The sequence below is a fragment of the Penicillium daleae genome (assembly GCF_028827525.1).
Source record: "Penicillium daleae strain IBT 16125 chromosome Unknown utg000002l_segment0_segment0, whole genome shotgun sequence".
NCBI lineage: Eukaryota > Fungi > Ascomycota > Eurotiomycetes > Eurotiales > Aspergillaceae > Penicillium > Penicillium daleae.
The window spans coordinates 5,657,415-5,684,085 of NW_026623150.1; the positions used below are offsets into that span (position 1 = coordinate 5,657,415).

General features: G+C 45.5%; 5 protein-coding genes across 5 annotated transcripts, besides 2 other annotated features; 1 reads left to right on the forward strand and 4 right to left on the reverse strand.

The window, feature by feature from the left end:
- Positions 1-2,806: 2,806 nt before the first annotated feature.
- Positions 2,807-3,076, reverse strand: N7458_002928 (uncharacterized protein; the record flags this gene model as incomplete). Its single annotated transcript, XM_056906311.1, has 1 exon — positions 2,807-3,076. The coding sequence occupies one exon, from the start codon at positions 3,074-3,076 to the stop codon at positions 2,807-2,809; it is 270 nt and encodes an 89-aa protein (XP_056770418.1).
- A 6,733-nt stretch (positions 3,077-9,809) lies between these two features.
- Positions 9,810-10,059: a sequence feature (Protein overlapping with rRNA (N7458_002929, KAJ5461377.1) was converted to a misc_feature.).
- A 54-nt stretch (positions 10,060-10,113) lies between these two features.
- Positions 10,114-10,130: a sequence feature (Protein overlapping with rRNA (N7458_002929, KAJ5461377.1) was converted to a misc_feature.).
- Positions 10,131-10,453: 323 nt separating this feature from the next.
- N7458_002930 (ankyrin) lies at positions 10,454-10,690 on the reverse strand (the record flags this gene model as incomplete). Its single annotated transcript, XM_056906313.1, has 1 exon — positions 10,454-10,690. One exon carries the CDS (start codon positions 10,688-10,690, stop codon positions 10,454-10,456), a length of 237 nt encoding a protein of 78 aa, XP_056770420.1.
- Positions 10,691-13,129: 2,439 nt separating this feature from the next.
- N7458_002931 (uncharacterized protein) lies at positions 13,130-14,164 on the reverse strand (the record flags this gene model as incomplete). Its single annotated transcript, XM_056906314.1, has 1 exon — positions 13,130-14,164. One exon carries the CDS (start codon positions 14,162-14,164, stop codon positions 13,130-13,132), a length of 1,035 nt encoding a protein of 344 aa, XP_056770421.1.
- Positions 14,165-16,238: 2,074 nt separating this feature from the next.
- On the reverse strand, positions 16,239-16,550 carry N7458_002932 (uncharacterized protein; the record flags this gene model as incomplete). Its single annotated transcript, XM_056906315.1, has 1 exon — positions 16,239-16,550. One exon carries the CDS (start codon positions 16,548-16,550, stop codon positions 16,239-16,241), a length of 312 nt encoding a protein of 103 aa, XP_056770422.1.
- Positions 16,551-24,945: 8,395 nt separating this feature from the next.
- N7458_002933 (glycosyl hydrolase family 79 C-terminal domain-containing protein) lies at positions 24,946-25,900 on the forward strand (the record flags this gene model as incomplete). The annotated part of the gene is made up of 3 exons (XM_056906316.1): positions 24,946-25,076; positions 25,127-25,670; positions 25,706-25,900. 3 exons carry the CDS (start codon positions 24,946-24,948, stop codon positions 25,898-25,900), a joined length of 870 nt encoding a protein of 289 aa, XP_056770423.1.
- Between the last annotated feature and the right edge of the window lie 771 nt (positions 25,901-26,671).

Here is a 26,671-nt window from a genome sequence, read left to right on the forward strand (position 1 = left end):
TTCACCCCGACTTCGAGCTCGAGCTATTCACCCTTATTGCCTTGCGTTGTTATCCCGAAAGTTTATAGCATCTCATGCGAATATCGATCTACCCCGAATACCAATGTAACAATAATCAGATAAAATAAGCAACTTAGAATGGGTTGAATATTGAGCATTGACATGAACAAAACTTCAGAGCCTATAATTTGTTTTTATCTAGTTTCAAGTACATACGACCATAGGGATGGCAGGCTTTGGAAATCTCCTCACGTCAGAGAGACAAAATGGGTATCCGGTTGAATGCCTCCCTTCCTTGGGGCTACTCCTCCGCATCTCGCTTAGAACAAGGCTCCCCGCTTTCTCGAGCGATGGATCTGATGAGCCAATGAAGTTCCTCAGCCCCGATTTTTGGAAGATCAAATTTATTTGGGCCGCGGCGCCCTACGCCCCCTGATGGTTTTGGTCCCTGCACCGGGTGTAGAGTCCTCGGAACTCTCGATGACTAAGGTCCTTCGGGATACTAACACAAGCTTCTCGTACTTCTAGTCAGAAGTCTATTTAACCGATCCGGACAAGGAATAGGAATATCTTCCCTACTATATAGGCTATTCTTCGTCAGTTCTCGAGATACTTCAGCCGCACCGCCCTCAGTATTTGGTATCAATGTGGCGAGGAACTAAGCACCCTCGCCAACTACTAATACCATATGTCGCTTTAGAATAAGAAATTAAAGATAGATAATTTACGTAGTATCCATAGCCTGCTAGTGCAGTACAGGAAAGTTATTCTAAGTAATGATAGAGATATGTATACTCATGCCTCAGACATCCAAATTACGCCGTATTTTATGGTAAAGTGTCGATATAGCGGTTGAAATGATCGGGTATTTATTCTAATAATACTGAAGCCTAATTGATTACATTAGCCTCTAACCGAATTCGTGCTTCTTCTCTTGGTAGATATTCGATTAAAATCTCGTCGCACTTACAGCTAAGATCGATAAAACTTTTGTGACATTATATCACGCAGTATCTTCCTCTCCTTACCACTCCACGTAAGGTAGGATCCTCGCTTTAGCCGTACTAGTTTTTTTAGACCCGGTCTTTTACCTAGGTTTCTCTTCGTAGTGTTACATTGTAAATAGTTAGATCTTTTGTAAGGGCTACGTTTATTCCCTGTAGGAAAGTACTCCTTATCCGAGAAGTGCTCGGGTTCCTACGATAAAGTAAATTCTAGGCGGTTAAGCATTCGATTCTGTTGAACTTATTTCTTTAGGCTATTTATAGATTTCCTGTCTAAGCAACACATAATAGATTTAATATGTTCCGTGGCTGTAATCATTCGTTAGGGACATCGAGGATAAGCAGGTGCCGTACTTACTTCTTCGTGATTCTTTATATAAAGAAATCAGGTCCGTAGCTAGATAACTCCTGGTAATTTGTTCTGTCTCTATGTCTAGGGTATCTGGCCGAGAATAGAGTAGCTTCGAAATAATACCCGAACAAACTAGATCACGATCTACTTCTAGCATCCGTACTATAATAGTACTAATACGATAAGAATATACTCTAGGTATAGCTATATAAGTAAACCTTTCTACGGGAATTTCTGCTTTTACTAAATCTAACTAGCTTACTCTATCGGCGTGCCTTTCTCTACGTTTATTTACCCCGTCTATATATAGAAATAGGCTACTAAATAATTCGCAGACCTTAGACTTAAGGTTATTGCTAAAGAGAGAAAGGCTAAGATACTTTATAATACTTCCGTTAGCCTCTAGAACTTCGCGGTATACTTTAACTACACGAATAAGAGGGTATAAGTAGTCGAGTAAAGATTAGGAGTAACTTAATTTACCTATTAGTATCTATAAATAAAAGTCGACGTAGAAATCATGGTTCTAATCGTAAACGCGAATACTATCTTCTAGTCTAGATCCTCCCTACGTATTTATATCTAACTAAACGTTATTAGTAGGGCCGAAATTTCTTAAGAGGATAAATTCACTAACGTTAGAGCTCGAGAAGGCAAATAAATTCAAAACCCAATAGCGAGTGCCGAGTAGGCGCCGGACCGAAGTGAGGAGACACTCGATTAGCTCATTACCTACTAAAGCGGGTCACGATCGAGAGTGATCTAAGTCACTACCGCACTCTGGACAAATTGCGGGAATACATAAGCGTATACAAGGTATATACTAGTAAAGGAAACCCGACGAAGCAAACCCCCCCCCTTCTCCAAAACGCCAATTCCCGGGGTAGCTTCGATAGTCTATCTGATCAGAAGGAACTCGGATTTGATTGATCCACGCTTTATGTGTTATAGCAAAAAAGCACAAATTTAGCGGCTATTAAGTTGATTAAGATTACTCTACTCACTACAGTATACTTAGTTATGTCCTTGCTAGCACTCTCTGTCCTTCTCTTAGATAGAGTGAGATTATCCCACTCACCGAGAAATCGGTCTAGCTCGGCCTCGTCGACAGATGTATTTGGCCCTCCTTCTGATTGATAGAGACAGCAAAGTTCAGGTAGAGACTAGTGTTGAGATTAAAGACTTTATTAGACGTAATTAGAGGTACTATGAAGAGGATCTGGACCAAGGATCTGGTTTCTTTCTCGATTGGCGTATTACCAAAATCGGGGTAAGAAGAGAGTGCCGGAGGCCATTTCCGGCACGCAGGTCTAACTATTAAAAATTCGGATAATTGACATGCCCGTATCACTACATTAAGCGAGCGGTTGAAACTAGTGTCGCCACCTACACTCCTCGACGATTCTTGCGCAAAACTCTTGTATACGATGTTTCAAATATATCCCAAGAATCACTGATCTTCACGCTTTTCGGTTTTAGTTCGAAGGATGTCGCCAATATCTACCAGGCCACGCTTGTCGTTTTCAGTTCGAAGGATATCGCCAATATCTGCCAGGCCACGCTTGTCGTTTTCAGTTCGAAGGATGTCGCCAATATCTGCCAGGTTACGCTTTTCGTTTTCAATTAGCTCAAGACCCCTGGCATTCAAGCCACGCTCGTTCATGGCGGGCGCGGCGAGAGCCAGAGTGGCAGTTGCAAGCGTGATCAAGAAAAGCTTCATTTTTGTAAAGGTGAACTGGAGAGATAATGTCAGTTAGTATATACATATCGGAAGCAAAACCTTGTGCTTACCCAATATTGTGATTTTGTTTTTAAGCTTGTTTGTAGAGGGATTGAGTATATACCTGTGCTAAATAGCTTGACGTCCACAGATATTTATACCCACCTAGACAAATTTGCAATGCTACACGTATACCCACGTAAGGTATTTCCAGGAACCTGGATGGCGTCATGCAGAACTAACTCCCTTATAGGGGGATAAAACAGAAGATCCCCGGAAGAATTTTTGGTCTTATAACTTGAAGAATTCAGCCCATTTTTTCTTTCACCACTAGATTGACGTCTCATACGAGATCCCCTTATATGTTGACCAACTAATTGGAATCGGGAGAGCCGAGGAATACTTAAATTTGGGAGGCTATATAGCCAAGGAAAATTAGGTTTGTTTGATGTAACCTTCATAACTCAGGCGATAATTATGTGTTCTCCTTGTCTAAACCCCTCGACCCTAAGGATCAACTTATGTTCAAGTTTTCCACATACCCTTCTTTCACACCAATCCAAACCTCCAAAGTATGCCGGAAAGGGTATCATTTCTCTCCATAACTATCCAGAGACAGGCATATCATAGCAGTAACCGATATCTGCAAAGAACAACCTTACCGACCAGTCCACAACGAAGACATAGAATCGGAGTCCCCTGATGCCTCTAGATTCATTCAGTCCAATACTTACCAGAAATCGCATTTCCGCCTCGTTGGTCCATGGATATTTTCCACAGTTTCTCTGGCATTCATTTCCATCTACTTGCTCTTTCAACAGCAAACCGATTCCTGGTCCGAGTGTTTGGCATCTGGTTCACCAGCTTTTCAAACCGATCTCCATGATGCACACCAATACATCTCTTACGAGGAGCGTGTGTTCTCCGGAAGGCTTTGGTATAGAGAGGATACAGGCATGATCTATCGGGACATTGACCCGTCCGAACCTCAATATTTCGGACCCCCAAATCCTGGAATTGATGCGGCTTGGGCTGATTTACTCCGAGGTACCATCCCCAGCCGATTACGCTCAAAACTATTCGGCCGCACATATCCCGTGTTCACTAACAGGCTGTCAATTCCTCTACAGGCGAATTCGTAGTAATAACCAACGAAGAAGCGGCACCTTGTACACCAGAGCTTACCAGGGATCCCGACTCAAATAAATACTACTTTAAGTAAATTTCGCTAGAGAACGGCGGTGCTCTGTTGCGAACGAAATTTAATGTTCTTCTTAGGCCAGATATGTTTCACTCGCTCTACTGTCTAAACGCAATCCGGAAGGAGCGCGACCGTAACTACTATTCAAAGCAAGAGACAAGCCACTTAGATCAAGAAATAAATAATTCAACCCACTTCCCGACAGACTAGGATCGAATTCACATTGATCATTACCTTAACCAGCTTCGGCAAGCTATTCAGTGCCAGGGGGACCTATCCCTAGTCCCCTTGTATCATTTTGAAGGTGTGCCGATTGGTATTGGAGTTGGACAGTCTCATATATGTCGCAAGTAGGAGCCTATGAGGGAGTGGATGGATGTCCGCAAGGACCGTCAGCACAAAAAAGTGGGCCCATAATGTCTGCTTATGGATGTACTGAATATAAACGACCCTCCCAGAAAATGATTTTCTGCGTTTATTGTTGTAGTGCCTCGTCTAACGGGCCCTAGTCACGTGCACGGTTTCCAGGCCAATAGCCATGGTCCTCGAGAGACTGTAGGCAGTCCCCGGTGCTAGCATCCCAATCTTGATAGTGCCATCGTGTGAAGCTAATACGAGATACTCAGAATCATGAGAGAAGATAACCGAGTTGACCGAGCGAGTATGGCCGTCGAGGGTCTGTAGGCAGGCGCTCCAACCATCCTCTATTAGTGGTTTTCCAAATATTCACCCTGGTTCTTGCGTTTCAAATTGTATCCTTGTTATACTCACAGTCGGACTAATATCAGTCCTGAAGCGTACACTTGACGTAGATGATATTCAATCGCTGATTTATAGTATAGGATAAATTTTTATGCATCTTAAACTCTATCAACCTAGTGTGTCTTAGCGTAAAGGAAAGGGGAGTCAATCGAAAAGGATAGGTAGTTGTACCATATTCGGCAGGCACGTACTGTAACCGAAGCAAACTCTCCAACAGAACGCGTAAACGTTTAACATCTCTTAGCAAATAAATCGGAAATATAATAGATATATAAAGTCTGAGAGAACAAATTTGGTTAGAAAACGTCGGCACCTTATATCTCGTGTCCCAGAAACTAGGGACAACGAGGAAAACGAGTCACCTGGATAGAGGTATTGTTACGACTCTAGTAAATCGTAGGTGTCTTTATATCGACTTGTGCTAAGAAAAAGTTGAAAAGGCTAGTATCACGATCCGAAAATGTTACCGTAAGGAGCGTTCTATTCTACGCTCCTATATTCGAGCTAGACAATTGACTACCCGTGGTTACAATCTCGCCTATTGTATCCTGTATATTACTCTAGTCTGGATTACCCTATGATCCGTTCCCGTAATTTAGAAACAACTCCTATCCTATATATGCTTCCCCTGATATTCCATTGATTTGTAAATATTTATAATTAGGTCCTAGGGCAGAGTACCTAGAAAGAGTAATATCTCTTGTTGGGAGATATGTGCGGTTCGCGATGCCTCTAATAAGAGTGATATCCTGGTCACTGAATTTGATTTACTTTAGTATAAACGTTAGATAGAAGATAGCTACTAGTATAAGGTTAACCACGAAGGAATAGTCGAGTCTACTAAGCGTAGCTATTATCTTATTATATATCGTTAGATAACTAGAATAATTATAGGGAAGAATAGGGTCTGGTAACGATTTTTAGAGCCGTATCGAACTGAGGATATTTATAGAGCGGAGTGACTTTTCAGTTGCTAATCCCTAGGATAAGAGGCCTGGATTTCTTTTTATAGTACCGTAACAGATATCTTGTTAACTAAATACGCCTAACGAAGTTCTACTAGACAAACGGGTGCTGTAATACCCAAAACGGATCCCTGCTACTACTAAAACGGACCCCTGCCACTAAAACGGACCCCTGCCACTGCTGAAACGGATCCCTGCGATATAAAGATAACGTAGCCGACCTCGATCTTAAGAACTGCTTCTGCTCTCACGGACCCTATTTAGCACCGTTACTCGTCTAGAGAGCTTCTTTGAATATTGCCTCTGCCTCGTCGTTTATGTTGCTTCGTAGTAATATAGGCCTAACCAGTATATAGATAAGAATATATCTAGGTGTTTAGTGCTTAGCACTGTTATCTGCCATTGTCGCGCTTCTCTGAACATAGCTCCGGCCTCACGGTAATGGGCTGCTTTATATAGGTAATGGCCTAGCTAGTGCCTAGATGCGAGTGTTTATTCATGGTTATGCCCTAATACCTGGATCTCCCTTTCTAGAATAATCTGGAATTTCTGCCTGGCTTCCATATACTAGTCTTGCTCGTAGAAGGAGTCCGCTAGCTAATATGTAGATTAGAGTGTTTCTAGATGGTTATATCTAATAATATCTCTCGTCTCTGTATACCAAGCTAGAACATCCGTACCGTTGCGGGAAATTCATACTACTTTAGAAAGAACGGCTAATAGGTACGTGCGGTTGTAGCCGGCCGATTAAGGCAGTATTTTTGACGGTCTTGAGCGTGGATATAAAGAGGCTATACCTCCCGAGGTAGGATCACTATAAGGGTGCCGTCTTATTGTGCTACTACTATCCTACGGGATCCTTGTATACGCCTACCTAAACTCTCTATAAGAGTAGTTAAAAATACCGTTAATTTTGAAAGTACGTATTTGACATATGACTTTAACGGGCCTATAAGTGTTAATCGTGCACTATAGTATACGAGGATATATTAGATAGAAATCTGTGTGCTATAGGAGCGAGGAGCACGAGTAAGGAAAACTGCGTATAGCCACTAGCGACCTTAGAACTAGCTATATCGCATTACTATCTCAGTTCTTACGCCCGAAGAAACGTGTTAATATCTATTCCTTATGTGAAGATTGCGTATATAAAGACGATTGAAGGACTAAGGAGATCCAAATAAGTCGCCTCGAAGTCGAAATTAAGGAACCTAGGAAACGAAAGGCGTGGAAGACATAGGAATAGCAGGTTTAGGTGTTAAGTGTACAGTATAAGCAGCTGAAGAACGATTTTCGCCACGGTAGTAAGATTTATCTTTGCCTTAACGTGGATACAACGTTATATAGGGTATAGTTTTAGCTGGCGTTTTTGTTTCTACCGGAACCGTGTCCTAAACACCAGGATAGCCACACCCGGCACCTAGTAACTGCACTCCCCAGCACCAGTAATTTTATAGCGATAAAGCCGTACGGCTATGTAAAGCGCCTGTCTTGGGTTTTGGTGTTATTTTACTAGTCTGTGTCTGGAATACAATGCTGCTTAACTAGATTGAACGCCGGATATATCCTGTTAGTTTTTAGATTATGGTAGTCGTTGCAATTTCACAAACAAAATACTGTAGATGTTTCGGAGGTCCATAAGCCGCTGTTTGGTCTCTATCGAAAAATGCTTGTGTAGTAGACTGACTCTATACCGTTCATGCATTCTGGAGTCGAGAAAGAGCTAAGAAAGTGCTCGGTGCGGACTATATGTCGACTCTTAAAACTATTAACAATCTTAGGCTTCTATATAAGGCCCGAGGCAAGCTGGACCAGGCGGAGCAGATATTCCAGCAGGCACTAGATGTGTATAAGAAAGCGCTTGAATACGATACAGTCCTTCACGAAAGGGGGTTGATAGTATAGAATACGGAACTGTAGCACGAATGTGTGATTTGGGAGAATAAGTCGATCTCGATCTCGATACTTTGGTTGTGCTTATCGCAAAGATTGTTGCGAGCATTATATGAACGCGGATGAAGAGGGAAAACGGGAGGCGTTCGTAGAGATTTTCTTCAGTGAAGAGGGGTTGAGATGCGTTAGCACAAGACAGTGCTTGCTTGTATACTAGGACGAAGTGGATTCGCGTTGCGGATTGTGATTCGGGATGTTGATGTGGGGTATTGTCCCACGGATTAAGGTTAGCTTTTGTTCAACTGCTATACAGTACAACCACTTCTATTAACGTCCAACGGAGACTAACCAGTCTGTCTGAACCTAATTCGCTTATCATATCCAGACTCGTCCACATAGACCGAGTAATACGATTGGAAGTACGACAGATTATGCATATAAAAATCTCGTAAATCGGCATTTTGCTCATTTGCCCCTCTATCGAGCCACCTTTTTTGACCAGCCGACTGAAGCAAGAGCCCGCTTGAGACTGGAATTTGTGACCTGCACATAGAACTCGTCCCACAAAATATTGCCATCTCGTCCACATATAGCCCGGGCTTTTCGAGTAGATGATCACACAAGGCTTTAGTATTAGAGGGGTTACGCTTCGTCTTCGGCCGACGCGAGTCGGGGGTGCCTAGCGTTTCCGAACCGGCGAAGGTTGTTGCTAATGTTGTTTATTGAACGCTTACTACATTCAGCAGCCTTAGCCATCTGCGAGGTTCCGATATCAAGGATGTGCTGTGCGCTTGGTCAGTGAGGCCGCATACGGCGCATTCCATGATCAATTGACTTTTGTGAGGTGTCATATCGTTGGGGAGTCCCCTACTGCCGAGAGAAAGAGACATACCCAGCATCACAGCTTTCAAACTCTTGGTCATTGGAGGGGATACTGCGTCAATAATAAGTTGTGTGTTCATATAGCTTCTGACTCACAAGTACTCATCCCGCCGAAGTGTTTGGTACCTCACCGATAAGGTTAGCTTCAAGACCGCCGAACTCTAAGGTAGACATTGCGTCTTACCGCCTGCCATTTTCCATTTACCCTGATACATTGAAGATCCGATCGAAGTTGTCTGCCTCGGCAATGTTGAATGTCAGAAAATTTCGTCAAGTAGTTCTCTCTGCTGCAGGATCCATCACATTCTTAGCACTATCGGTAGGTTTATCTGAGGTCTGTGTGGTTTTGAGGGAACGTGCTCCCTGTGACGATCTAGACGCGATTGGGATTGGTTTGAGGATTTGGCGATGGAAGTAAACACGACCGAATCGGGAAGATAAGAAAAGGCGTTTCTTATCGGAGGACATATCAAACATCATCCCACCAGATAGTTTTCTCTTTCTTCTCTCTCTCTAGTCTTGATACTTTCGTCAAATGGCACAATTTGACCCCTGATCTCTTTCTGGCTGTAGCATACCTCTCCTTCCAAATGTCTTGTCGGCATCTTATAGCCACTCGTAGATTTAAATTCAGGGATTAGGGAGTCGGGCGATATTCGCTCTGACGCTCCTAAGCAATCAGAATAGTTATTCTTAGCTGCTCCGTTGACCTGTTAGAGAGGGAGAGGACTGTTCCTTTAAGTAGCCTTGCGTTGCATGGGAAGACATGAAGAACCGATGTTTTGAATGAGGTGGTTCTGAACCGCAAACCAGTACTCAGTAGTATTCGTCCATACACGGCGGCGATGTGCAGATGCCAAGAAGGCGAGCGTTTCAGGTGAGAGGATACAGGCCAATGGCTTATACATCTCAGTTCAACTGAGAGGGTCAGTGCGGCAGTCGCGCGACCGAGGGTGATTCTCACCCACTCTCACCCAGATTCTCACCCTGTCTATTGCGCACTCACCCCTTCTCACGCTGATGCAACGCTTTATGCATTATAATTAGGAGTATTAGGGCATATATTTTGTTTTCTGCTGGTAATCAGCACATACGACCATAGGGTGTGGAGAACAGGGCTTCCCGTCCGCTCAGCCGTACTTAAGCCACACGCCGGCCAGTTAGTAGTATGGTGGGTGACCACATGCGAATCCTGGCTGTTGTATGTTTTTATCATCTGTGTTTTTTCATTCGTTGGGACATCTGCCCTTGCCGCTTCCCTCTTCAGCCCCTTCAGGCCCCTTCACCTGAACGCCCTGAAGGCCCTCTATTCTTCACCCGAATACCCTGAATACCCCTGAAGCGCTGACATGGCCCTCGGCTAAACTTTCCCTCCCTCCCATTCCCCTTCCCGCTTGTGTCCAGTCCCAATTTTTGGTGGCCTGAACTGATCCTGATCGGAGCTGACCACGGAAAATAAATTCACCGTGGCTAGTAGTATTCACAGGTTGTCGTGAATTTAACTATCCACGCCTAGAATCTGCGAAGTGATAACAGCGATGAAGCCTGACATAGGTAGTAGCTAGACACCACGGGGGACGGTGCGGAACGGATTTTTGAATTTGATCAAAACGTCCAGAGTCCATGAGACGAAAATTCCTCGCCGGATTGTTTAGAGTCCTAGAGTCGGACCGCTTAGAAGACGATATAATAGCGCCCCTTCTTCTGAGCAGTTTGACAATCTCGTGGTGGCCTCCAAACGAGGCAGCCTGGAGAGCATTGCCATATTGGCCGCCCTACGCGTTGATATCCGCTCCCTTTGTCCAAGAGCAGTTCGACGATCTCTTGATGGCCTCCAAACAAGGCGGCATAAAAAGCGTTGCCGTAGAGGTCGCTCTGCGCATTGACATCCGCTCCCTTGTCCAAGAGCATTTTGACAATCTGTTGATGGCCTCCCTCTGAGGCCGCCTGGAGAGCATTGCGCAGAGTCTACTGTGTTGATCCGATCGTGAAGTCGTATTATTTGAGCTCTTGAATTACCTGACTTAATTTTAATCATTGCAATGTTCCCTTTCTCCATTGGCGTAACCTCTCGATTGGATCCATTGCGGTCGAGGTCCAAAGGACGGACAAAGCAGCTTCGGGCTGGGTCTGGACAAGCCAGTCAAATTCTGACATCCAATCGGCTTACAGAATTAGCCCCTGGTGAGCCAGATGTGGAAGCGTTCTTTGTTTGCGTGCCAGGATCGGTCCTTCCTCTCCCGTCTCGTTCCCAATGATATATTCGTTAGCAAACAAAGGAAGAGAAACGTCAACACACTAAGGGTCGGCATAAATAGACTTACTCTCGTTCCTTTCATAGTCGTCCACAATTTCTTCGAATTGCTCCGATCATCTCCAAATTTTGATTCCCTCGTCATGTCAAAGCATGCAGCTCTGCGCCCACTTCTACCTTCGAAACCGGAGGACCACGTAAATAAACATGGAATAGCATCGAAAGGTGCGAATATGAATCGACTCAACTGAGGCGTAGCCATAAGCCTGGAGGCGTCATGTGTAGACAGCAGTGAAGCGAGTCAGGAGTCTTGATTTTCCCGCCTTTACGGGATATCCAAGCCGTGCATTCCCAGACGTTAGTTCGGAGCACGAGCGCGCACAACCATTCACGTCCTCCAATCCTCCAAGTCAATGACAACATATTGCGCCACTCACTGTTGTCGTGGACAACGCTGCAGCCGCCTTCCCGGGCAACTCAGGATCATCATCTGCACCATTAGCTCATGGTACCAATATACAATGCGTGGCGTAAATGTCCTAACACAGGCGGGGATCTGTTGTCCTGCAGGCTCTCGAGGTAGTGTTAAGTGTCCACTCACGCTTGAATAAGATGCTGCTGCTCTGTCGTAGTAGCCTTAGTGGTCACGGTTTATCGTGTGATATACGGGTCACTTTCATGAGGTAGCTCTCTGGCCACAGACGTGCAGTAGTTCAAATACCTCGCATCGATTCAGTACGAGATGACGATGCAGCCTACGTGTGAACTCATGCGGGCCTCATCAAATGATTTCAATAACCTGTTTGAGTCACTGTTCAACAGGTTTTGGAAAGGTTGTTCGTAGAATCAGTGAGGCGATACGACGCTTATTATACCATGGTTGAATAAAATTTCCACGAGGTATCTATAGGCAGAAAATCACCATAGTAAAGATGTTGGCTATTGGACGACAAGACGCAACTTTGGGGAAGTATTGATGGCCGAATGCTTCGAAGTACCTTCTGGGGCTGATAAAGGGCAGAAGTGGACAACAGTAGGCAACGATAGTCAGTTGTGAAAAGAATTGCACATAAGTGGGTAACCATGGCTGCTGGTGAGCAGGAATGTACAGAATAAGGGAGAGTTGGTCACGATGGAAGCCTTATGAAGTGCTCTTTGTTCGTTCGTTCTATCGTCGCCGTGCGTGACGGAAACTTTCTAGGCATATTTGCTGGTAAGATACGGTTTTCGAAAGACTGGAGTACCACCCACGGTGTCCGCGGTCCTATCAGCAACCTGTGGTTAGACTACTCATAAGTTAATGGTACGCTGAACCAAATGCTCTTGCAGAACCTAGAGGTCCCGCAAACGTCTGCCTCCAGTGGGAAGTACTCGATGATGAGATTGGGAAAGAGGTTGCACGCCATGGAGAGTTTCTGTGAGAGCCACTCAGCCCACAATGCCGTTTGACCCCCTTTTTGTGTGGCTGTTAAGAGAAATATTTACTGCATTCATCCTCTGAGAATGCAAGGAGGGGCTTTCTCCAAGACTGCGACGTTGACTAAGAAATCGTTTACATAACTAACTATCCTTAGTTATTGCTCTGTATAATCGAACGCTTGCTGTATTGAAATTCGAATATTTGATCTGCTTTCATACTCTCTATGTTCCGATTGGATAACAAAGGAGATATAGAGGTAAATGAAGCAGTGATTTGTGACTGGAAGACTGATACTCCCATATCTACCCCCGCTCTTGGGTATAGTCTCCTGTTGATAGAGTGGAGAGGAGAACAGCTGAGCGCTGCTCGCTTCTGCTGTGCCTACCTGATAGTCCCCATCTTCATCAGCTGAGACGGTACATTGGGGATCTTCCAGAGTGATTGATGTCAATTGGACGAAGTACGTGGAATTTGTAGAACTCAAGCAGAATACACGAGCTATCACTATTCTTTGGCACTCCATTTTCCTCCAAAAACACTGGTCTTTGCAAAGTCAACAACTGCACCCAAACCAATAATCATGCTAATAAAGAGCGATCCAAGCACACAGAGGCTGAAAATGGCCTCAGAGCACGTCTGCTGGAAACCCCTCAAGACAGCTAGATCAACAATCCCCTTACAATTCGGTCTTGACACCCTCCCCGCCAAACACCTCACTCATACAGGGCACCTCTTTCACAAACATGGGCAAGCAATAGTTGGAGTTGACATACCGACCGATCCCAGGGTTGGTTGCCGGGCAAACGATCTCCAGTCCCCGACAGGCATCGACTGCACTCTTGAGACAAATCCCACATTTCCCGTCCACGCACCACGGCGCCGCCTGGAACGCACCGGCACTTTTAGCTTCCTGCGTGAAATATAGATGGTCGGAGCACCTGTTGTCGATCCAGCCAGCGCCGTTCAGGTTCCACTGTCCGAACTCATCCTGGAGGAAGAACTTGTCGTTCACAGTCACTTCCTTGTCGCTGGGGCTGCAGTCGGTCGTGCTGGCGCAGACCTTGAAGTGGTAGAGGTCGTCGTACTCGTTCTGCAGTATATAGTCGGTCGCGCCACGGTGAAGGGATAGGGTGCGGCCCTTGGTGTCCATCAGCTGGTAGCAGTGGCCCTGCTTCAAGCCGGTAGTCTTGGAGGACGACGCACAAACACTGTGGGGGGAGCAGTTGATGGTGTGGGGCTTTGGCTCTGGCACTATTTCGGGCTGGCACTTGTGGCCATCGAAATAGGCCGTCCCGCTGGGGCAGCAGGATCCCGATTGCGACTTAGCATCCCACAGGTAGACGTGGTTGGTGGCGGGACAGCAGTCGCCTTTTTGGGCGCTGGTGTCGACCAGGTAGGCCTGGCTGGCGTCGCAGCACTTGCCCAGTTTACTGCCGGCAGGCCCATTCAGGAAGACCTGATTCTTCTTGTCGCAGCAGCGTCGGCGCCCAGTATTGGGGTCTGTGTACTTGCCGCCCTCGCCGATGCAGATAATGCAGTCGTCACACGAGCCCATGCCATTATGGATGTCGTAGAGCTGACCGACGGCGTGGAGATCATTGAGTTTTGTCTGGCACATCTTGTCGCAGTCTTCCTGGCTGATGGATGGATCTGCAGCTGCGAGCTCAGCTGTGAGCCCGAGGACCAGAAGAACAGGTGCGGAAAGAATCATGTCTCAAGCAAAGGTAAGAGAGAGCTAGTTCAAGCCAATGTGATATCCAAGACTGGAAGTTGGGGGGATATCTGATTCACAACTTGTTCAATGACTTTACTAGATCGTACGAAACCTGAATCTCACAGAGGCTTAGTGGTCGGTCTTATACCGATGCTCCATCTACCCATATTTATAGGTTTTCTTCCACGCTGAGCCAACTCCCTTCCTCGGCCTGGGTCTCCAAGGTCTAGACTGATGGAACGATATCCACCGTATGATACGCATCATACACAAAATATACATACTATATACTCTGAACCGTGATAATACCGTTCTTGCTGCAAACGTTTTGCATGTCGACCGGATTAAACGACGCGGTAGGATGAGTTACATCATGAATTGCGGCATCTGCGGGTGCAACATCTCCAAACAAAAGGTATCTCCATTTGATAGGCATGAGCTAGATCAGGGACTTCAATATGTGTAAGGAGTGTTCTGAGATTTACAGAATTAATGAGACGAAACTGTTTAGCTATGCTGTCCTTGACGTAGCTAGAAGGTCTATGATGCGTGGATGTTTTGGTTATGTCACGGTTTTTGGTGTAAGTGATCGAGGAAAAGAGTCCATTTCCTCACATGAATGATCTCATAATGATAATGTAGGGTGGCTAGGGTTACGATGGTGCAGGTCGTGGCAGGTTGAGAATAGGACTGACATAGATTCGTACTCTCGTTGCCAGTCTGTCTTGCCTCTACTGCAGGTGATCGAAAATGCAGATCTCTCGGAGCGCATTGTCGGGTGCAGAACTTTTTAATTTGCGTGTTTTCTGAGGCACGATAGGCCTTTTATTATTATTAATAATCAAGTTTATTGTCCGCATCGAGTCCTAAAGCTATGACAGACCGCAAGTCTGAGGCAAGTCTGGTGCCGCTTCGATAAGCGGCTCTTAGACCTCTGATCCTATGAATTTCTGGGCGTGAGCCTTTTTCCTCGCCTCGATTCGCTTGTTTACGCAGAGCATTTGAGCCGTGTTGGCTCTCCTCCGTGTCTCAAGCGATTCAGGTGTCCCATAAGCTGAGTGCCTAGGCTACCCTTCCTGCTATCCATCCCCCGTCCGCGCAGCTTCCTCCAAGCCCACAAATCCCCATTAATCATCCCGTTGGGCTCTCTCTGCCAGCGCCTGGTAAAGTTACCAGGGTAGGGCTACCTTCTTGTTGATAAGAACTGTAAGATAGCCGCCGTCGCCTTCGGTTCCCCAACAATTTACCTTTCGGGAATTCTTCCGCCGCGGAGGGTCTGGCCACCCCAGAAGCAGGTTGGTAAAAATTGGCCGGTGTCACAATGTCTAGACCCCTAGACACACGCGCTTTCTTTCCCAACGCCCCACTCCAATTGCGCTAAGGTGAATCCGGCTAGACAACGAGTTTCAGCGGGGCGTGTTGCGGCGATAAGAAGGGTCTGCCAATACAGATTGTCCAGCAGTATCCCCTCAGATGGTCAACAGTTTGAAAGTTACGAAGCCGGGTATGTCTAGGCACCTCCCCTCACCCACATTCTTCACTGGCAACTGCTTCTAGGCACCAAGTTGCTCTTGCTATCCACCCAGATAATCCAAATCCGCTGTTTCTTTCGCCGATCCGCGGCTCGTCGATGGTATGATACCCCATACATGTCCATTGATCATGGAATATATCATATGCGGCCCCTCTGACCAAGCGCACAAAGCATATCCTGCACATCGAAACCGGTAATGGCACTTGGGCCATGTCAGTAAGATCCAAATTCCGACAGTGAAACCTAAATACTCTCTAACTAGAATCAGATATGTCGGTGATAAATTCCCGTCCGGCAGCTCCCTTCCTACGTGGAGTGAGAGTTTTTATTTGATCCATATGCGCCAGATGACTGGATCTTTTAGTGCTCCAGAGGAACTTTCCATGCTGCTGGTGCGACGCCTCATCGGCATAGTACTTGCCGTCGTTGTGGTGGGCAAGTTGATTGCCATTCTCAGCTTTAAATACGTAGTATTTACCTTGCTTACCTTTATGACTGCAGGAAGTAGCTGAATCTACAAGGGCTGCTTACCAGTTGTTAAACCAGATGAACAGTCAGGCTTGGCCCGTGTGTCGCAAGTTCCGTCGAACGATTCGACCGTACCAGGTGGACGTGCGCACTCGCCATCCACCAGAAGTCTGCCATTCTTGCAGACCTTCTCACAAGACCAGCCATTGAATGTTTGATCAACAGGGCAGCATTGATAGCCGACACGATCTGAGCCCACGACCTCTTCTCCCTCTCCGCAGCAGTGAAACTCGGTCTCGACGCCAACGCGAAGTCGCTGATGGGGACCACAGAGGCAAAATGTCGCTGGTCGGGGGTCAAAGGCGGGCTGCTGGTTGTCATTCTGGTTGTCATAACATCTTCGAGTGACTTCGTCACAAAGGTAATCTTGCGACCGGCCGCAGTTAGGCTCTGTCCAGTGGATCTCGTTGTTATAGACTCGAGCCCAGGGCGGTCAGTCCCCCAGGAGTAGGATTGGGGGCCTCGGAGCTAGGTCGCACCATTACAAGAGGAACTTTTGACAGGAACCGTCGCGGAAAGAGCCCGGCTCCCCCTCAAAATGGCGATATTATTTTCGAGAAAGGGGAAAGCCAGGCGATATTTGTGTGCGATGTCCAGCACGGAATATCGTGGGCCCGACGTAAGGGGCTTTCGTGCAACAGTCCTGAATAGTGTCTATGGATTTTATCTCAACAACCTCAAAATCCTACGGATCTGTATTCGTGACGACCCCTACGTGGTAGTGGGGTTATCGCTAAAGCGGGCCTACCTTCTGGATCGAGGCGCGCGCGGTCGTTGTTTCGTTGTTTTCCAGCGCATGGGCAGTTGCCGTTCCTTGCTTGTTCCGTTGATGGAGCTCGGGAGCGCCCGCATGCGGGCCGCCATCGGTCCGACGGAACTACCCGCTTGTACGTAACTCGCATCAATTCAACTCAACCAAAATCAACCCGAATTCCATCATTTACAATATCCTTCAAAATCAGGTTCCACCTCATGACAGCCCAATTGATTTCTAGCCCTACGACCAAGCCTCCAGTATGAGTAGCTGACCGATGCTGAGAGAGCATTGTAATATGTGTAAATTCAAATTATTACGGGTTCGGTACAGCCCATCTAAGCTAGTATCGACATTCCAAGTTTTCTCGAAGATTTTTGCAAACTTGATAAACAGCACGAGCATCTATTACGGCAATATGTCCTTAGTAACGTCCTGGTCCGCTGCAGCGGAGAGTAAGAACTCTATCTAGTGCCAATTTGCGACAGGTTGTTCTCATGCGGTCCCCGCTTTTGTTGGCATTCTGGCTAATCCTGTGTTGCTGCACGCTTTATTGGGCATGAGGCTCACTCTTGACAGCAATCTGCTAGGTTGCTCGAGGTCATCTAAAAGTTCTCGATACGAAACAATAGGCTTATTTTATACTATAATACCTATCGATCGATTCTTGGAGGAAGAGACATAGTTGCTCCGCATCTAGTAATTTTGATCGTACACCTGCTACGCCATACTCCCCAGGCCCGTCTCTGGTTTTTACCTTCAGTGAGACCTAAGCTATAACGGGCTAGATCCGTGCCCTTTTCGGCTATGCCGAGTCTTTTCCCTTAGTAAGTGCGCAGAAGTGATTGAGATGAAAAGAAAGTACATTATCTACGTGTGCGTGTGGACTGATCTTCGATCAGTTTACCTTGTTAGATTTTTTAATCTAGGGAAAATGCCTTCGCATCAGCGCAGTTGGAAACCTCCCCTGACATAAGCAGATCAACTGGAACTCCTCCCAATAGCTAGGTGGGGATAGGACCACGGATGTGTAGAACAACCGACGAAATATATCTGCTATACCAATGCGTGGAGCACTCTAATCAATTACCTGGTTGAGCTAAACGGAACTGAGCAGGACTTCGTCGTAGCGCCCAGCGAAACTTGGGAACGAGTGTCTGAAAGAATTCTCAACGAATGGGGTTCATACCGAAAATGAAATCTGCCGGTCCAATTAGAAGACATGCTATTATTTTGTCGGTCAAGGACCGAGTTCATAGTATTCTTGAGAAAGTCTACGCATTGGAAAGCGGTACTGTTACCTGAATAAACTTCCCCATCTTGGACATCAGACATAACACGTCCTTGGCGAACATGGCAAAGTCTAAGAGTCAGAAAGGGTTACATAGTTTTTTGTGCCAGTAGTGAAAGCTGTTGTGTCCCTAGTGATTTCCAAGGGTTATTTGCAGCTGCCTGCAGGACCTGTTATTTAAGCAGGTCGACCTCAATGATAATGTTAGCGTGGTACTTCTATCCCCACTTCATGACCAATATTCTGCCACTCTTGTATTACGACTTCATGAAATTAAACCACAATAATACACAATATTACCACTTACTAAGGCATATGACAAGGAAGTGGGCTGAAATGTGCGGTATTGGATTACTACTAATATGGAAGGCGGTTGAGGATGATATTAGTCATCGAGGAGGGACGGAAGTACCGCGCTAACATTATCATTGAGGTCGACCTGCGTAATTGAGAGATGAATCATGAATAATTGAAGGAAAAGTAGAAGATATTTTGGAAAGGGAGGTAGAATGATTATCCATCGGCCTGGCCTCGAATATCTATGGTTGAGACATGGCCCGCAGAATGTATCCAGCCACTCCAATGGAATGTGCTAAGCCTTGAACAGTCTGAATGACCATTGGTTGAGCCATAAAGAAGAATGACTGATAGAGACCGACCAGACGCTCTCTCATGCTGTGTAACATTTTAAGTTGCATTCCTCGGCAGCCAATGGAAATGTTGGAAAGCAAGGGTTATGCCGTCTCGAATTTGAGCTTGGCCCCACTTAAATTGAGTAAATTTAAAGTTATTCTTACGGCCCACCTTGAAGCCTATTGGGGACCGGCTCTAGACCTCCAAGGCATACGCAATGCTCTGGTTGCGTCGGCATGATCCATAATACTGCCTCAGGCTACGAGGTTTCAAGTTCGCCAAATTCACAAGACTATGAGGTGTCCTTGTCAATCTTTACGTGCCGTGGCTCAACTAGTCATTACTTCAAGGTTGCTTCTCCACCATGAACCAATGGAGAGAGATCACTGGGTGGAAAACCTAATAATTTTGGTTGCCACGAAATATGGATCGCGGTTTTTTGGGTGGTAATTACTACCCAGCTAAGTAACAATCCTTTCACAAGACTTCTCTAAAACTTCTACTGTCTAAAATGGCTGCTCTGTATGGTTTTTGAGGAATGGCGTAACAGTAGCTTCGGGGGTGGAGCCTCAGTCTCCTGCCTCAACTCGACCATCTTCGAAATATATTACATCATAACTTACTTACCCTGAATGTTAAGGAGACACGATATACATTTGTCGTGGAATGACAGTCTGAGTTTTGTCTTGTTCCACCACTAAACCCCCCAAAACCATTACATTGATTACCCCTTCGATAAAGGTTCGTGTATCCTGAACATATTTGACTGTTGGAGGTACAATTTAACATAGACTGAGGCAATTTTCGTTACGAATCAGCCAACATGAGACCGGTGTTTCTACTCACAGCCCTAGGTGCCTCGGTGATGGCTTAAGATGGCCAAAATGGTCCAGACGATAAGGGGAAACAAGACCGCCACGCCCGCCCCCAATCAGTGATTGTTATAACTGCCAGAAAGGGCCTGACAGTATTCGCGACAGCTGTATTACTACGCTTCAGCCATACTCATCGATTATTCCCGCGCAAACACACACTTGAGTGCATATAGCGGTCTATTGTACCGGAAGAGCTTCGCAGACAGCAACATGTACCATACCAGGATCACCAAAGCCGACCTGATCATAATTAAGGCTTTCTATTATTCTGAAATTGATAAAAGGTCCTATTCTAACAAATTTACCAAAGACCTTCGATATAAGTATCTGTTGCTATAACAGCCTTGGTATGGGGTTTCCCCTTGGAGTCCCAAGGTTTTCCCATACTTGAACAACTCGAACACAAATGTGGAGGTTAACATCAGCTTACTGTCCGGAGTATTCTCTAGCAACCCATCGTCCCTGCGGTTCTTAAACCTAGGGCTCCCTTTTACCTTTAGTACGACAAATGGCTTTTATGGCAGTAGCCTATTCCTTTCGAGAACTATTTTATGGTCCGAGATATCTTCTCTGTGGATATTAATGATTATTCGCGCCCTACCCGGGTAGCTGGAAAAACAAACTTCTAGTGGAAGGTATAGTCGGCATTCTACCTTTAAGTATTAAAAGTCAATAATTAACTGCGAAAAGTCTACACGTTCCTGGATTAGTTGGAATATACCCTCATATCGCAGACACTCGAATCCTTATAAGGCGTTCTTCTTGAAATGGTTAGAAATGAGTTACTCAAGGACGTAGACATCAAAGGATTGTTCTAAAAACGGCGCTCCCAGACAGTCTAATCTTTCGACGACCTTTCAAACTTATACAAATGATTCAGGTTTCACCTCTTAAGCTAGACTAGGTTGACGGACAGTTAATAGGGGGTCGAAGTGAGAGAATAGGTCGATTCGGATATGAACAAGCAAGCTGTTGCCTGTAGTATTATATATGTTTTCGAGGTAATATATCCCTTGCTTATAGCGTAGATAGCTATAGGAACGGTGACTATCCGAAAGCAGTCTTTCACGTTGGTGGTTTGATTAATTTCCTGGTTGGAAAAGCTAGCATTTCGGACAACGAGCCTTATCGACTATATATCTATGGAGAGGATGGTTTTTAATTTGAGTTTCCCCTGTACTATATAGGTGACCTGCATTACATAGTCGGTACGGATCCTGAAATCGGCTATCCTGATGATTTCGACAATGGATCGTACTATTACCTCGCTTTAGAATATTGGCCCCCTAGCCCCTACTAATTAGGATACGAATGTCGCTCGTGCTCGAGAGCTTTATAAAGGTGTCTGCTTTCTTCACGGATTAACTCTACTAATTAATCCTACGTGGGATACTTTTATTAAAATTGGTCCCGGTGTCCTAGCGCACATAAATCCAGCAAAAGTATCTCAACGAGCTAGGGCCTAACGCGGATTTATTTAAACCAACGCGAATCTTAATTTCTTTGGATATGCCGGAGACTGTGTTCTAGTATTGAGGTACTTATCTCTGAAAACTGCTACAGACGCCTTCGCTACTAGCGCTAAGTCGATTAAAGGAGATTTCCTTAATGCTATATAGCAACTCGAGAATATTACTATTGCGACCTTCAAAAATACTGTCATACTTTAGCATACTTTAGCACAATAGGGTATTAGCTAGCTTTAAGAGGCTATCGTATAAGACTAAATCAATTAAGCTAGTATCGTAATTCAGTAAGTCTAGGCTGTAATCAAGGCGAAGAGAGCTAAAATTGATAACTATGATAGCTTCTTTAGCGAGCTTGGTGATTATATTAACGGCTTGAGCAAGATTTGGAAAGGCCTTCCGGATGATACTTAGTTAGTCCTGATCAATAGTACTACTACGGAAGCTAGAATTTTAGGACACGCGATAGGAGGCTTTCTTGGGATAGGTGGAAGTGCCACTATGACTGCTAGATTTGCGGCATTCTTTGTTGTTAGTTATATAACCATAAGTGGAATGGCGGATACTTAGAACGCTAGATAGGGGTAGCTGTAAGCTCTTGAAACTCAAAATATGCCTATAGCTAGAGCGTAATTAGCGTCTGCACAGAAAGGCCTCTAAATCACAAAGCTTAATGAATAGATTGCTAATGCCGATACGGCACTCTCTTAGAACCTTATCTACTTCATATAGTCTAGGTTCCTTAATGCCGAATTTTGGTTGTACCTGGTAGCCTTCTTTTAGCGGATCTTGAGATAGTACTTGGACCTTACTTCTTGCACTGGTTGGCTAGCAGAGCATGCTCTGGCCTACGAGCTAAGTACGCGGATGGGCGTTATAAGACTTAACTACTATAACGGTAAAGACTAAGGAGCTAGTAGTACCGAATAGCTTTAGCTCGATCTAGCTTTACTTGAAGGAAAGTACCTATAAGCTTAGACCGAAATGCTTCCGATTAAGTGTACTATTTCGCTGGCGAAGGACTTCCCTTTTAAGTTCACTGAGCTTCGAACTAAGGGTAAGTGTAGCTTCTAGACAACAGATCAAACGATCCGTAACGTATACCCTGGAATATACTTATACCCTCTTGTCGCCGTGTAACCCTTTATTTCCTAGATATCGATAAGCTCTCCCCGTAGAGGTTTCCTTAGTAACGACGGTTTCTCCTTACCCACGGTAAGTGACGGTTTAATAATGATATCCACTCAACCGCAAGACGGCCTTATAATATCAGAATTTAATATTTTCACTATAGACGCGCAATTAAATAGGCTTCCTGGGACGACTCGGATGCCGTTCCAGGCAAGCGGCGTGAAAACAATCTGGACTCTCGAGTTCCTACTCGCCACTAACCTAAGCGGTCTGATAAGCGTCGCGGATATACTTCTTAATTTCAACGTCTAGGCTCGTTTCTCCTCTACTCTGTATTAAAAATAGCTCGGCCTTCCTCCTTAACCGGTCAATAAGATACTCCTTAACTCCGCGTTCCGCTTATAACCTACCGTTCTCGAAGATCTACGTAAAGTAGGAGCTTCACTAACCGTTAGCATTAAACTGGATAGTTATATAATCCTACTCTAACCGGGAGAGAAAAGCTAGAAACTTATAAATATTTATATTATCCTCCTCGGTAAATCTCTAGACCTCTCGACTGTGAAGGCAAGACTTTTAAGTAGTAGCCCCGCTAATAGCGTCGATTTTACGTTTAAGGATGGGGTAGTATTCTCTAATGTGCTACCTGTTATAGATACGACGTCTAAGGTGCCGAAATCGAGTTTGAATGTGTTTTAAGGGGTGAGTTTGGAGAAGGAGGTGGAGCTGGTGATTGATAAAAGCGTGAATGCTAGGATAAATTTTGAGAGTTTGTAGGATATTTAGATAGGGCTGGATTATGATGCTTATTTTTAGTATCGAATTGATAGATTGTGAATTGGTATTTGACCTGGTTGGGTGGCCTTATTCATTCGGGTTGTTTGTTCTATCTAGTTATCTCTGGAGAGACAGAGACTAGAGACCGCGAAAAGGATAGAGATTATAAGCGATTAAGATGGTTTAATCGTTAGTCTAGGTAACCCCTAATGGCCGCTAGGAATAAGGTTGGAGGGCCTACGGTAAAGTAGTACGGATCAAAATAGTATCGGTATGTCTATTCGAGTATCGTCTGAAGAATTTCCTCGTGTAGGGATTTCCGTAAATCCTGGAGCAGCACAACATTAATGTTAATAGATAATATTAATAAATGTTAATGAATGTTAATAAGTTAATGTTAACTAGAGCTATCTAGAGGAATATTGTACGTATAATACCTAAAATTACTAGGAAAAATGCACAATTTATGCTAGTCACGAGTTTTAGCTGTTTACACTGTTTATAGTCCTGTGGAGGGTCCCATAAGTCCCGTGGGAGTCCCCCTTTGAATCCCGTCGATGGATGACGGGAAGTCCCAAGTCCCATAGTGGGAGTCCCGTGGGACTTGTCTCACACTATCCTTGCTTTTAGTTATTTTGAGGGCGAATATTGATTATTTAGCCCGCGGGTACAAGGTAAGCGGGGAGGCTAAGTAGGGAGGCTAAGTGGTGACAGACCGCTGCTGGACGCTCCTAGCGCGTCTTTTTAATTCATCCTTCGCCGTCTACATCGGCCGCTCGCGATATCTTTCCCTACGCCAAAATGTGCAAATAGTCCTTTTGCATACGTGCCCTGCACATTCGGTGGTCTTCGGGTGAAGAATATTCAGTTGGTGAACTACCGCCTGAAGCCGCCGGAAGCACGCCTGAATAAAGAGGCGAGGCGCCCATGACCGAACGATGGGCGCTAGGTGAGGTCGGCTATACTATTGGTTGTTGTATGTTTTTGTTTTTAATCATTGATCATGCATTTTTGTTATTCGTTGGGACGACTTCCTTTGCCGCTTTACTCTTCAGCCCCTTCAGGCCCCTTCACCTGAACGCCCCGCCTCACTCGTTTCCGCTCGCTCTGCTTTCCCCTTTACAGTCGTGCAATCGAATCCCACAATAACTACAAATCAAAAATAGTAATAAAAAAAAAGGAATATCACAGCCGCTATCACAAGCGTCTTGGCCAGCGGGCATTCCCGAGATCCGCCTACATCCGACCGACTTAGACTCTGAAGAGCTTACGGATAAGGCTAAGGGGTGGTTACTGTTCGTACGGGTATAGTAGTCTATAAGACTATACCCTTCTTCGATAGTGAGGTTAGCATTAACAATTGATTTTACTTTCTATAGGAAGAATCCTAGCCCACGTTAACCCCCGCAGATACGCTACGTTACCGGCGAGCCCTAATCGAGAGATAGGCTACTGCTAGCTAGGAGTTCCGCGAGGTCCGTATAGTAATACCCCCAATTTTGATGCCTTTTCTAATTTTACTCTCTTTTCCCCCTCCTCCGTCTTTCTTAAAGTGCTTAAGAATAAATAGAAAAAATTACTAAAATATAAACGAGCAGTATAGTCCTACTATCAACGTGCCTCAGGTTATAACTCGGCTCTCGACTCCCTAGCTATAGCACTCTCGCACCTTACCGTACGACCTAACACCAAAATTCGTCCGGCGAATTGGACAGAGCCCGATTATGTTGCTGAATGGCTGTCTAAGACGCGTATTATCAATCGCCAACTGACCAGGGCCTGCCCTAATATGGTGACTGAAGACGCGTATAAGTATGTTGCTCCTTCATTTGCGGGTACCGCGAATCGTTTGGATGCTGTGAAGACCTGGCAAGCTAGTCTTGATACCGATAAGGATATTGGACTGAACTCTATGCACAAGTAAGTTGTAATGCATTTATATATTTTACGCCTACTCTGACATTCGATAGCTATATGGGCGGCGCGACTTCTCCAGGTGTTACATTGGCTCACACTCTCATGAACCATACTGCGGTCGTCTACAGTGTTACGCAACACGTTAATATTCTGAATAAGTTAGAAGACCAGGGACTGACTACCGGAGTCCCCTATATCCTGGGTGAGATGAATTCTCTCTACCACCAGGGCGCCCCGGGTCTATCGGACTCCTCTGGTGCCGCGCTATGGGGCGTCGACTTCAACCTCTATTGTGCCTCCCAAAACATTCGTCGCACGCACATGCACCAGGGAACCAACTATCGCTACGCATCTTGGGAACCTATTGAAACCAACAGTACAAGCATCGGTACCAAGGCACCCTACTACGGCAATGCCATGGTGGCCGCAATGCTGAGTGGTAAGGGAGGCGAGAGCGTTCAGGTGGTCAATCTCCCTCTGGCTGGAGAAACCGAAGCTGCCTATGCTGCGTACGTCAACGGGCAGCTATCGCGCATTGCCATGCAGGAGTATAATTCCACAGAGCCATCTCGAGGATCCGCCACTTATCAGTTCTCTGTGTCCGAGACTTCGAAAAATCCCTCTCGCTGCAGCGGCTGCTGGCAGATGGAAGCGACGCTATCTCGGGTATCACTTGGGATGGTTGGTCATACAACTATGAATTGAAGGGTGGCAAACCCGTTCGCTTGTCGAATATCACGATTGGTGAGACTGTGAGCGCGGATTCTAACGGGTTTGTGCAACTGGAGGTGCCGTTCTCGAGTGCTGCGATTTTGAACTTGATTTGAACCTATAAAATGTGACTAGTTTCTCTTGCTTGTTGTTCCGAGGTCGCGCGTTATCTGCACACTGTACAGCCAACATTCGGTTACAAATCACAGCAAAGATAATTCAACGTCTTGTCAGTCAGCTTCGCAAAGTTCGATAAAGGCCCTCTTTGCATTCTCAGAGGATTAATGCAACACATATTGCTCTTGCTGAGCAGCCACACAAACGAGAGGCGCAAACGGTATTATGAGCTTAGTGGCGTTCACAGAAACTTTCTATGAGGTGCAGCTCTCTGTCCTAACATCATTATAGATTATTTCCCACTAAAGGCGGACGTTTGCAGGACTACTAGGTTCTGAGACTAGCATTTGGTTCAGCGTACTAGTGACTTGCGAGTAGACTAGCCACAGATCGTCAATACGACCCGGATACTGTAGGTGGTACTCTAGTCTTCTCTAGTCTTCCGAAAAACGAATATTACTAGCAAATATGCCCAGAAGTCTCCGGACGATGCAACAGACGAATAAAGAGCGGCTATCTTTAGGCAGGAGAAAGGTAAATACGGACCTATCTTCCCTAGATTCTGATACTAATTAGTTATCGTTGGGTGCGCATATGACTTTAGGAGATAAAGCCTGTGAACCCTTTCCCTTGAAGCTTTCTTCGGTGGCGAAGGCCCCTTCATTTTGGCATTGGTCCAAGAGGACCACACAAATTTCAGCCTCTCTATACCCTGGGGATTGTCAAGATCGGATAGGCGTGCTAGACCACCTTTGCCGAGTCTGAGAACC